Source organism: Pseudonaja textilis, chromosome 2 (genome assembly GCF_049901715.1).
Source record: "Pseudonaja textilis isolate UNSWEBS1 chromosome 2, rPseTex1.2, whole genome shotgun sequence".
Classification (NCBI taxonomy): domain Eukaryota; kingdom Metazoa; phylum Chordata; class Lepidosauria; order Squamata; family Elapidae; genus Pseudonaja; species Pseudonaja textilis.
The window spans coordinates 132,934,599-132,947,655 of record NC_141991.1 but is presented as its reverse complement, the minus strand read 5'-3'; the positions used below and the strand labels follow the sequence as shown (position 1 = coordinate 132,947,655).

Below are 13,057 nucleotides of genomic sequence, written 5' to 3'. Positions count from 1 at the left end.
TGCTAGAGGAGAAAAACCATGTCAGACTTGGGGGTTTGGAACTTCAACACTTCTGACAAACCACATTGGGTTTCTGGATCAATTTTAAGGCAGTTGTGAGGTTGGCTAAATCCAGTTCTTTTCTACCATCCTTTCCTCAACTAGGAGCATAAATGCACAAAAAGGTTCATAGGCCAGTTATAGGTACCGTTGCCTGAACTTTCCCTATTTAAGGTAAAGGTAAAGGTTCCCCTCACACATAGGTGCTAGTTGTTTCCGGCTCTAGGGGCGGTGCTCATCTCTGTTACAAAGCCGAAGAGCCAGTGCTTTCTGAAGATGTCTCTGTGGTGATTAAATGCCAAAGGCGCACAGAACACTGTTACCTTCCCACCAAAGTGGTCCCTATTTTTCTACTTGCATTTTTACATGCTTTCGAACTGCTAGGTTGGCAGAAGCTGGGACAAATAACAGCTCACTCCGTTATGCGGTGCTAGGGATTTGAACTGCCAAACTGCCGACCTTTCTGATGGACAAGCTCAGCTTCTTAGCCACTGAGCCACAGTGTCCCACACCACACCACACCACCTCACTGTTTAGAGACCTTGAATACTCAAATCACCTGTTCAAGATAGGAGACAGATGGGCCTGTTTGGCACCATAATTAACCTCTCATTGGACCAATCATTTCTCAACAAGGCTTGTCTTGAAGTTAGGGCAAAATAAATGTGTTGATAAAGAGGTCAAATCTTTGTTGGTGATCGGGTTTTAGTTATTTAGTTAGTTTCATTCACCTTTATTAAAGATATAATGCTGTAAGAGGAATACAGAAATAAACTTGAAAGTAAACTGGACCTTCTGAGGAAAAATAAAAGAGAACCTGAGGAAAAATAAAAGAGAACTCAGTCTTGGGAAATGGGAAAACATGGGAAAGAAACTCAATAACCCCACTCTCATTCTATTCGTTGTAAAATGGCAGAGATGGAAACTCTGGCAGCTTCAAGCTTGTGTTATTATATCCTGCAAGGGCCTTCTTGTAATCCTTGCTCTGACCTATTTTGAAAAGTTGACAAATCCTAACATCATTTCTTTTTATTTCATTCATCTTGACTTAGAAACGTGGTATCTCCTCAGAGGAAGAAGAAGGCGAAGTGGACAGTGAAGTTGAGCTCCCTCTCCGGCAAAGGTGAGCATTTACCTGATTTAGGGCTCAGATCCCAAGGATCAATGAATGGAGTAGAGTGGAAAATGTCCATCCCTCCTTTATTTTTTGAGAGTGGGTCAGAGACTTAAGGGGAAAGATAGTATCTTTTCCTTTAGTTTGACAATACCTAAAAATATCCCAGAAAACAGTTCTATGTCTGCTGATGTTTTTGCCCACCCGCCCATCCGGGCTCTTACCTGATCTTTATTTCCTGATTTTTCAACTTCAGCTGCCGAACGAGGCACAGCTGCAGTTAAAAAAGCAGGAAAAGAGGCCTGTTTCAAAGGCTGCTTCTCTGCATGTAGCATGCTGATGACGATTTATAGGCGCGCAGCTCACAGCATGCAGGGAAGCTCGTAAATCCCGAACCGGTAGTTAACCCTGTCGTATCCCACCCCTGCCTCTAATCATGAAGTAAAAATATAGAGTATCTTTCCCAACTGCTGTCTGTCCAGCATGTTGGAAAGACCACCAAGATGGGGAAAGCTTACACCTTGACTCAAACTCTATTCCTGGTGAGGAGTGAATGAGGGTATAGAAAAGATGATACAGGATCTTCCACATCTTCTTTTGCCTCCTTCCTCCACCCTAACCCCCTTTGATTGGCTATATGGCATCAAGTCAGTGACAGCTTTTGGTGATCACATATATAGACTTTCTCCAGAATGATGTTCCCAGCACCTGGCTTTTAGGTTATCCAATTGCCAGTGGAAACTAATTTAATCCATCTACTTTGCTGCTTGTCTTCCTGTTATCTTTCCTTCTACTGTTTCCAGAATAATGCACCTCTCAAGAGACCTAGCTCTTTGCATAATATTATAATTTGAGCTTGATCATTTGTGCCTAAATTAGTTTAATTCCCCACTCCTCACCATGATCCATTTCTTTGTTTTGGCTACCCATGATGTTCTCGACAGTCTTCCCCAACACCAAAAGCATTTTCCTTCCTGCTTCTTCAAAGTCCGACTTTTCCTTTCATAGAATGCCACAGAAAAAAACAGCATTGCTACAAGCTGCGATTGTTATAAATTTAGACAAATTGGAGCATCTGAATATCATTTCCAGGGCCTTCACTGCTACTCTACCAATTGCTAATAGTTAAGTTTGCAGTGCAGTACTTGACTGTTGGTTCCTTTGCTCTCGACAGTCTCAAAACACAGGACTTATCCACCACTTCAGTATCTTAACTGTCAGTTCTAAATCTGATTGCTGCACCTATTATCATTAACTTGGTCTTCTTGATATTATCCCATACTTTTGGTGTATAACTTCATTATTAGAGCTCCCAGGTCATTTGCAGTTTCCACTGGAATGTCATCAGCATAGAGGGTACTGATTTTTCTTCTCCCAATTATAAAATTTTTTTTTTTAAATTTGTTTATTTGTCAATTGCTTACAAGATAATAGGTATAAGTAAAAACATAGTTATAAATACATGGATACATATAAGAAAAATAATATATATATAAATGAAACAATAGGACAGGGACGGTAGGCACATTGGTGCGCTTATGCACACCCCCTACAGATCTCTTAGGAAAGGGGTGAGGTCAATAGTAGACAGTCTAAGGTTAAAGTTTTGGGGGTTTGGGGAAGAAACCACAGAGTCAGGTAGAGTATTCCAGACATTGACCACTCTGTTGCTGAAGTTGTATTTCCTGCAATCAGGTTTGGTGCGATTAACCTTGAGTTTGTATCTATTGTTTGCTCTTGTGTTGTTATGGTTGAAGCTGAAGTATTCATTGACTGGTAGGACATTGCAATGTATGATTTTATATCCTATACTTAGATTGGACCGAAGGCAGCATAGTTCTAGGTTTTCTAGAATTTCGAGTCTGCTGGCATAAGGTATTCTGCAACGAGTAGAGGAGTGGAGAACTCTTCTTGTAAAATATTTCTGGACTTTCTCAACTGTGTTAATATCAGATATGTAATGTGGGTTCCAGACTGATGAGCTGTATTCGAGTATTGGTCTAGCAAATGTTTTGTATGCTCTAGTTAGTAGTGTGATATTACCAGAGAAAAAGCTACGTAAGATTAGGTTAACAACTCTTAATGCCTTTTGGGCTCAGTAGTTACAGTGGGCTCTAGCACTTATGTCATTTGAGATGTTTACTCCAAGATCTTTGACAGAGTTTGGATCATCAACAATGTCTTGACTATTCAGTCTGTATTTTATTTTCTGATTTTTTTTTTTGCCAATATATAGGACAGAGCATTTATTTGTTGAGATTTGAAGTTGCCATTTGTTTGACCATTCTGATACCATTCAAGGCCTTTTTGAAGGGTAGCAGTATTGTCTGTGGTGTTGAATAGCTTTACATCATCAGCGAAGAGAATGCAGTTGCTCTTGATATGATCACAGAGGTCATTTATGTAGAGTATGAAAAAAGTTGGTCCTAGAACACTGCCTTGGGGGACACCACTGTTGACAAGTACAGAATTTGATTCCCAATTTTGACCATTTGTTGTCTGTTTGACAGGAATGCTTCTATCCAGTTATGCAGGTGTCTAGAGATGCCGTAAGATTTTAGTTTTAGTAGTTTGTCGTGTACCACTGAATCAAAGGCTCTACAGAAGTCTATGTAGATTGCGTCTATTGCTTTGCCCTGATTGAGTTGTGTAGTCCATATGTTTTTGCAGTGTAAGAGTTGCAGATTACATGATAGTTTTTTTCTGAAACCAAATTTTTTATTAGAGAGTAGGTTGTTTGTCTCTAAGTGAAGGATGATGGATTGGTTAATAATTGATTCCATGACTTTACAGGTGATGCAGCATAAAGAGATTGGTCTGTAATTTTCAACTAGGCTGGGCTCTCCCTTTTTGAAGATGGGGATGACCATGGCTTGTGACCATAGTTTTGGCAAGGAGCTGGTCCTGAAAGATTTTTCAAAGATTATGCTTAGAGGTTCGGCTATGGCAGTGGATAGCTTTTTTAAGAAGTAGGCACATATTCCGTCCAGTCCAATAGATAGAGATGATTTTAGATTGCGTAGTGCTTTTTAAACATTGTCTTACCTTCTTCCAACCCAGCTTCTCTCAATATATTATTCAGCATACAGTATAGGTTAAATAAAGCAAGAGAATACATTTCCTCTTTTGCTGATCTGGAGCCAATAGTCTGATTGTGAATTCTTTCCCTAAATTTCATGTGAAGATATTCTGGGTTCCCCATTTTCCAAAGGACATTCCATAGTTTGAAATGATCAACACAAAGGCCTTTCTGTAATCAATGAAGCACATATTTGCTTCTCTTTCCACGGGGCCATTATTGCTCTAACTACATTCTGTCTAACTTCATGGCTCTCCAGAACTACCACTTTTATAATCTCAGGTTCCTGAGTGGAGAAGGAGGTGTGACATATTTTAAGACAAGAAAAACAAGGGAGTTAGGGATGGATAATTTGATGGGAAAGGGCAGGTTGGATTTGTTAACAATTTAGGACACTTTCTTCTTGTCCTGCTATTGCATCTCTTGGAGCTTGGGTACCAAGTGTGCTGGTTCCATCTGGAGCCCAGGTTTCTCCCTGGGTGCAGCCATCTTCTTTTCTCCTGTTTCAGGCTGACTGGGGTTTTTCTCTTCTTTCGCCGTCTTTCCTAGGTGGCCACAAGCTAGGAGCAAGCGGCAATCTCTCTCCACCTTCAGCTCCGAGAACTTCTCAGATGGGGATGGTGAGGAAGGCACCGGCAGCGAGGGCACCACAGCTTCCCACAGTGGTGGCACCCCAGATGTGCCCAGTACCAATACAGATGAACGCCTGGATGCTGAGCGCTCAGATGACGACATTCTGGGGAACTCTGATGGGTTGTCCGAAAAGGAAGCCGCCATTCAGCTTGTGAAACGACAGCTCAGTGCTGAGCAGAATGCTGGAGAGGTGGGTAAACTGAGGGCTAAACATTAGCCCTTCTCCCTCAGGACTGGGAGTCTCACACACATCCCAAGCACAGACTTACCACCAGTGGTGTCCATTGAAGAGGAAGGGGCTTTGGAAGAGAAATGTTCAAGTTGGTTCAGCATCAATTAATGATTAGGCTACATGTCTGCCTGCACTCACAGCATCAGGGATTTATTGGCTTGCGTTCTGAGGCTTTAAGAATCTGGTCCTTACCCCTCAGAGCTGCAAAGAACGTGCATAAGCCATTTATGGTTAACTTTCCAACCTTTTTCTTCCATTGATGGCCTTGTGTTTGTTTGCAGACCCCAATGGAGCTTTGCACGCAAGTGCCCGCCACTTGCACGAATGAACCTTCGAGCACATGCACAAGCATTCTCTGCTCAAGCGACCTCCACTCACGCGAGTGGAGCTTTGTGCATGAGGCAAAGACTTGCCACTTGCGCAAGTGGAGCTTCTTACCAATCAGCCATGCGGCCTGGTTTGAAACAGGTTGCAGCCTGGTAGTGGGCCGTGGCTCAAAGGTGCAGCCTGGTGCAGTGTGTATGCATGGTCCAGTGGCAAAAAAAAAGATTTACTTGCCTCCTTAATATAGAATATTTGTTTTTTAAAACATACCTTGCCATTGGAATCCATGACCAAATGTGACCTAAGGTTTTCTGCCAGGTTTTCCTTCCTTCCTTCCTTCCTTTCCTTCCTTCCTTCCTTCCTTCCTTCCTCCCTCCCTCCCTCCCTCCCGTCCTTCCCTTCCCTTCCCTCCAGCCTGCCTGCCTGCCATCCTTCCTTCCTTCCTTCCTTCCCCTTCCCTGCCTGCCATCCTTCCTTCCTTTCCTTCCTCCCTCCCTCTTTCCTTCCTCCCTCCATTCCTTTTTTCCTTCCTTCTTTCCTTCCTAGCCTTCCTCCCCATCCCTCTCTTGGCTCCAATTTTCCTCACCTGCTTCATCTCTTTCTAGGATCCTGCCGCCTACGAAGACTCGGATTGCGATAGTGCCGAACTGGACAATTCAGGCAGTGGGGAAGTGCAGAGACTTCCAGACATACCGAATTTGTGATCTCCGCTGCTTGGGTTTCCTTTCCCAGGTTGTACAGTTCCCTCCTCCCTTCTCGGCCACCCTGCACCACCACCACCTTCTCCCCAGATATTTATATAAATAATTATAAAGCTCTATATAAATCTATATTATCTCATAATCTCTGGAAAGAGAGCCAGCACACCTCATTCCTCTCCTCAGTTCCTGTTCCCACGTTTTCTCTGACCAGTTGGGGAGGGAGGTCGAGGGTCTCACCTTATTATCAGGGCTCACTGCATTCAACGCTGGACAGCTGGAACGGAGGCCGCAACCGAACAGACCCTCCCCGTGGGCGGCCACTGGCCCCACAGCTCTACCCACAGGAAGGCACGGATTCCTTCCATTTTGCTTCTTCCAAAGTCCCGGATGGTTTGGGAATTCAGCAGAAAACCAGCCAGGCCGATGGGCCATCAATCCCCAAGGGATGAAGATAAGAGAGCCAGAGGCGGCATGGGGCTAAGAAACGGTGCTTTTATCTGCCAATGGAAATGACAACGGTGCACCAGCAGGGCTGCAGGTTCCCAGCTCAGCCTCTTGACTGGATGATGTACATCACCACCGCAATGTCCTGAGTGGTTAACTGGACTATCTCTGAGATGGACTTGATGCATGTTTGGGCCGTAAGTCAGCACGGAACTATTGTCCCAGTGGACAGCTTGAAAACGAGCCAATGCCGTCACATTTCTGCCCTTGTAGCTGTTCTCGGAAGCAACAACAAGACTGAAGGCCTCAACTCCTTCCCAGGCCCCATGTCTCTTCCCATTACATCATCCTCACCTTCTCCGCATCCAATCCTTCTGCAGAAAAACACACACACACACACACACACACACTTGCACAGGCTTTCCTACCTTTTGAGAAAGCCCACTGTCTTTAGGTTGGGATGGGAAAAGTGGCCCTCTTCTGCTCTCTGCTGGCACCAACATGCACTGCACTTTTTTGTGCTTGGTTTATTTATTTATTTATTTTATTTATTTATTATGAAAAAATGTTTACATTTACACTTATTGTGTGTCCCATCTGAGGGAGGAAGCCAGGGAGGGGGGGAAGGAAAGGGAGGGCCTAAGGGGCCCCGGGTAAGCGGGAATTTGACATTTCTGACCCATTTATGTCGAGCTGCTGCCCTGCCTAAAAAGACCAATGAGAGTTGCTCGAGTTTACACTTGTGTGGAGAAAACCAAACCAAACCACCGGGTCCTCTTGGTTTCTCAGGTGAAAATCTTGGCTTGGAGAATCCTTTTGTGTTATTGCCCCCTTTTCAATTCTTTTGTTGCTTAGAGATGTTTGGCTAAACCCCAGGGTTGTGAGAGTCTAGGTCAGGCGAAGTGCAAGGGTGGGCATAAACTTACTCAGAAACATTGTTTTTTTTCTCCCATGGAAGACTTGCAAGAAAAGGAGCACAGCCACATAATAAAATAATAATAATAATAATAATAATAATAATAATAATAATAATAATAATAATAATAATAATAATAATGTTGGAAACAATGCAACTCTTTCCCCAACTAGCTTTTGCTGGAAAGAGGCTCTCAAAAATTTTTGTTGAAGGAAATCTTATGAGGGGCAGTTGGCTGTTTGCATGATATGTTGAGATGCTGCTGTTGCCTCTATGGCAGGAAAGTGTTGGATTGCATTCAGCCCTCAGGTGCCCTGGTGCTGGTCCTTTTCAGTTCAAAGAGGCCAAGACCTTGGGTGCTCAGGATGCTGTTATTGCAGCATGTTTAATACTTATTTATCCATAGAGCCACAGGTGCTCCTTTCTCATGAAAGAGGACACTCAGTAACCCTAGGGGAGAATGTACTGCAATCAGACACAAGTTTGGTATAGGTTTAATTGCCTGCGTTTTGAATGTTCATCAGTGTCCCATATTTCTGGTAACAAGCCCTCCCCAGACAAAAGTTGCATTGTTTCCTAGGGAAATTGCATACGAGTAATCTGCCAATCAAGGCTGAGCAGAGTACTGGCCTACTGTATATTGTAAAGCAGTTTCTGCCAGGTCAGATAATGTTACTGAATAACGTCTGCAATATTGGAAAATGTGTTAGGTAATCTCTCCTGGTTATCAACACAGGCTCACAAACCCTATTTATGCACTACCAACTGCTTTAGAAAAAGTCTCCTTCATGTCAAGTTTGACTCACGGTAACTTCTTAGTTACATCTATGTGGGGTTGGGTGGTTGTTCTTTTTTGGCAACAAGAGAAATCATTTGCCATTGTCTTCCGGGGTCTATAAATATTTCCAGAATAGCCTATACTTTGGTGGACTCCTGGTGAATTCCCTGGTGGACTCCTGTTCAAATACTAATCAGATTTCACACTATTTTTGGAGATCATCTTTTGGCCTCTGCAATATTTTTTTCTCCTCTTGGTTGGTCCCCCACTTAATATTGAAATAATCCATATCTTCGCTAAGAAGGATCATACCAACACACTCCTTTTTTCATAACCTTAAAGGCATGGGAGAAGTTAAAGGGTGACGTAATTGTCGCTAAATTTTATGCAACCGTTGCATTACTGTTGGACACTAAAAAAGAAAAGGATGTAAACTTTTGATGCAGAATTTATTCTCAGGGCTACCATATCTGCCACTGAAAAAATCTGGATGACTATTACATGGTAGCAGAGAAATGCAGCCTAAATATGGAGACCTGAAAGAAATTCTACTGCTATTCAGGGAAAATTGTAACTGTTTAACCCCGAATTGTGGTGAAATGCACAGCACAAGCAGTGTGCTTGAACATTTATCAAACTTTGATTATATTTTCTTAGCTGGAAAGCGGAAGGTAAACTATCAGCTTTCTGGTCCTAATTAGGCACCCTAGTCCTCCAAGTATGGATTTTCTCAATAAGGCAAGAAAAGCAATCAACATTCTTAAACGTACTGATTTCTTTAGCTTAAGAAAAATGGGTAACATGGCAGAAGAAACAGCCCAAAAGAATTTGCTAGCCCCCTTTTAAAAAGCCAGCCCTTGCAATAATGGGAGCAGCAGGGTTCATAGGCTGTTACAAGTCCTATATCTGTGAAGCAGGCGGTGTAAATATGGGGTGAAAGCAGGCACAGTCATGTCTAGGTGGCAGGGAAGTTACTTGGTCTGTTCCTTAGGACTTCACGGGCCAGAGTAAGGGGATGATCTCTGGGCTGCAAAACTCCACATCACTCACCGGCTCAAGGTTGACTCAGTCTTTCATCCTTCCGAGGTGGGTAAAATGAGGGTCCAGATTACTGGGAGCAATAGGCTGACTCTGTAAACTGCTTAGAGAGGGCTGTAAAACTCTATGGAGCGGTATGGAAGTCTAAGTGCTATTGCTCTAAGAAGTATCAAGGCCAAGCTTCAAGCTTGATTCCTGGAGAGGACTGTAGAGCAGGGATCCTCAACCCCTGGGCCAAGGACAGGTATTGGTCTGCGGCCTGTTAGGAACTGGGCCACACACCTAGAGGTGAGCAATGGACGAGCGGGCAAAACTTCATCTGTACAGGTAGTCCTCAACTTATAAAACAGTTCATTTAGTGACCAGAGTTGTTACATCAGCACTGAAAAAAGTGACTTATCCTTTTTCACTTACACCCATTTCAGCATCCCCATGGTCACATAAAAATTCAGATGCTTGGCAACTGACTCATATTTACGACGGTTGCAGTGTCCTGAGGTCATGTGATGCCTTCGGCCACCATCTGACAAGCAACGGGGAAGCCAGAGTCACTTAGCAACAGGGTTAGTCAGTTAACAACTGCCACAATTGCGGCAAGGCAGGCCATAAAATGGGGCAAAATTTGCAAATGTTTCACTTGGCAAATAGAAATGTGGGGCCTCAGTTGTGGTCATGAAGTCAAGGACTACCTGTATTTGCAGCTGCTCTCCAGTGCCGGCATCAATGGCTCAGCTCCACCTCAGATCATCAGGCATTAGATTCTCACAGAAGCGCAAAGCCTACTGTAAATTGTGCATGTGAGGAGGGATCTGCATTGTGTGTTCCTCCTCCTCCCTTCTACCCCCCCCACCCCCGTCATGGAAAATTTGTCTTCCATGAAACCGGTCCCTGGTGCCCAACAGGTTGGGGACTGCTGTTGTAGAGAAGCATTTGTCAGTGTTTTGTTCCATGGTGTTTTTCGGCTTCCTTTTTTTGAGTGTCCAAGGGCTTTCTGGAGAGCATCCATCCAAACACTAACCGGACCTGCTTAGCTTCTGAACCCAAACAAGACCAGGCAAACGGTGCCACCTGCTGAAAAGCAAGAAATATAGCAGAGCCAATAAATGAATCTCTTTTTGGCTACTGGCAGCTCCCAGTGAATTCACATTCAGTAACACAGAAACGTTCTAGACATGGACAGGGGCAGACACTCCCTGGGCAATAGTAAAATCAAATTCTAGCTTCCTAACTCTACAGGAGATCCATCAGCTAAATGGTAATAACCTTAGAAGCAGGAGAACCAAGATTAAGACTCGGGGAGAATGATGGAAGGGAAGATGTGAAATTGCAAGTCTAGCTCTGCTTCTCTAGCCTTTCAAATAAAAATTCTTGGCTGAAGAAATTTATCAAACTCAGTGAAAGTGAGAAACCACCATACTTCCTTTGCCTCCCTCCTGACTAGCCCAAACGGGGAGGGGGGGGGGCGTGTTTAACTTTGGAGAATGTTTAAGAATTTGCACATAATTCAGAGCTCCATGTTTACATTTCCTTTGTGCAGAAGGGGCCAGCATCGGTCATTTTGTGTTCCCTAAACATTCACCCAAAAACATCTTGTGGCTAAACTCCAGAGAGAAAACAGCCTGTCTTCCAAGCATTGTTATCGGAAGTCTTCTTGGCAAGACTACAGTATCATTTTGAGGCTAGTTCTAAGCAAAATTAAAAGGGCCCTCTTTTGATGGTATTTAATGTTTTTTTGTGGATACTTCTTAAAAATACTTTTAAAAAAGAACAGTATGGCAGGAGTTAGGCAAACTCTTCTTTTTTTTAAGATTCCCACCACTTCAGCATGATAAACATTTTTTTATTTGTTTCAGACACCCAATGTTTTTATGCCTATGCTACAAAACATTTGAGAAAGAAGCCCCAATGCACCTTTACATTTGGCTTCCCCTAATCACAAACATGGCAAATTAGAGACAACAGCTGGACATGCATCAAAACTTCATTTCACACTGAATACACAACTGGTGTGGTCCTTCCTTCTTGCACTCAGAAAACACAACTAGGTTCATCCAAAAACTTTACAGATTAATTCATCCTTAGATTTTTTCAGTCACAAGCTGACACTTCTGTTGAAATGATGGAAAAAAGATGTCCATTTTCATCATCTCTTCCTTGGGTGTTTTATGCACATGCTGGATTGAGACCAAAAGTGGTATCAGGTTAGCCTGAACAAATAGGGCAGGGCAAGTGGGCTCTTATTGGAGCAGGTAGCCCTTTGATTTGATCCATGCAATACAACAGCAGTGAGAAAGCTCACATGTGGGTATAAATCTCAAGCAAAACTAAAACCAGAATTCAGCATCAAATCCTTGTAAATATACATATCGAGTCCTGCAAATTCATCTCCTATCACTGTTTGGCTGATTTCAGTGCTGATAAATCAGCATTTTTATATTTCATGTCCAGCCAGTAGAAGCCACAATTATTTAAAAGTTTATTGCGGTTACCGACTCTTTTTATTTGAGGGTGAGCCACCTTGGGAATGGATAATAAAACTTACCTTGCTGAAACTGGTAGCCCCTGGATGGTGCCCAATATTCGCAGCCGGTTTCTGTGCCTCTATAAAATGGAACTGTAATTCAACTGTGGACACAACAGGCTCCGAGTTTATGAGGTCAAATACTGGTGCTTGGGATAGCCCTGCTAAGAAAAGAATGTGCCTCCTAGTTTGGAAAAATGTTGTTGAGAGAAATCAATACCAGATTCGATTTTCCAACCATAAAAATATACAAAAAAAAAAAAAGGTCTCCCAAGGTACAGACAAATCAAAACTCTCTTCTACTCAAAGCATAGGAAATGAAAGTAACACTTTGAAACAATCTCCTTCGCTGAAAGCCAAACCCAGGGTCTCCGTTCAGATTTCTTATGGCTGTATTCATTCCCTTGCCAGCATAAAGCCTCTGTAGAAACGCTGCACTTACGCAGCAAGCATGATGTTAAAAGACCCGCCTTGACCTCTCCCAGCTGTTTGTCATTCTTCCTGTGGAAGGCAAGTTTTCAATCCCTTAGATAAAGCCATACTTCCCACCACTTTGGATCTGTGCGTTCCCCTATTCTTGTTTTAACATCTACCCTTGTAAGATAGATCATAACTGTATGGAACTAACATTGCTTAGATTAATAATGGCACTGCGGATTTCAATTAAAGACCATTTTGTATTCAGTGTTGGCATGCTGGTGTAGCCCTTCGTTCTTCTCGTGTTTCCAAATGCAATAGTAGTGTGTGTGCGAGAGTGAACACCTGAAAGAGGGTCCCCTCTTTACATCCATTCCCTCAATATGACCAGAGTTCCCCATTCTAAGGATTCCAGCTATCATAATTGCCTTTAAGGATGTTTCTATTCCTTATGGATACACAGAAGGTATGTCTGAAAGGGAGTGTGCAATGCCTACTAAACATTCAGAAGCCAAAGTTTAATACAATTGTCAATTATTGTTGTTAGGGTTTCTGCACGGTTCCTTTATCTCCATCAGCAAGCAAAGCAAAAGCAAATTACACCAATTAACACAAAATGTCACCCCTGGTACAGCTTAAACGCAAATATGAGTATAGGCCTTCAATATTTTTACTAACAAAATTATTTTTAAAACATCCAGGCATACTCTAGAGTTGGCTGGCTGAGGAAACCAATAAGGATAAAAGGGATTTCTGGAAGCTGTTGAGCCCCCATGTTTTGCCAGCTTCTGAGATATACAGGTAGTCCTTGACTTACGACC

At 42.9% G+C, this 13,057-nt stretch overlaps 1 protein-coding gene across 1 annotated transcript in view; it reads left to right on the top strand.

Moving 5' to 3' along the window:
* Positions 1-7,182, top strand: part of MAP3K12 (mitogen-activated protein kinase kinase kinase 12) — a 53,093-nt gene extending 45,911 nt beyond the window's left edge. The window contains exons 12-14 of the mRNA XM_087925339.1: positions 1,092-1,162; positions 4,782-5,055; positions 6,027-7,182. Of these exons, the coding sequence (XP_087781465.1) occupies positions 1,092-1,162; positions 4,782-5,055; positions 6,027-6,125 (444 nt within the window). The 3' untranslated portion in view covers positions 6,126-7,182. The remainder of the gene's footprint in view (positions 1-1,091; positions 1,163-4,781; positions 5,056-6,026) is intronic.
* The last annotated feature ends 5,875 nt before the right edge of the window (positions 7,183-13,057 follow it).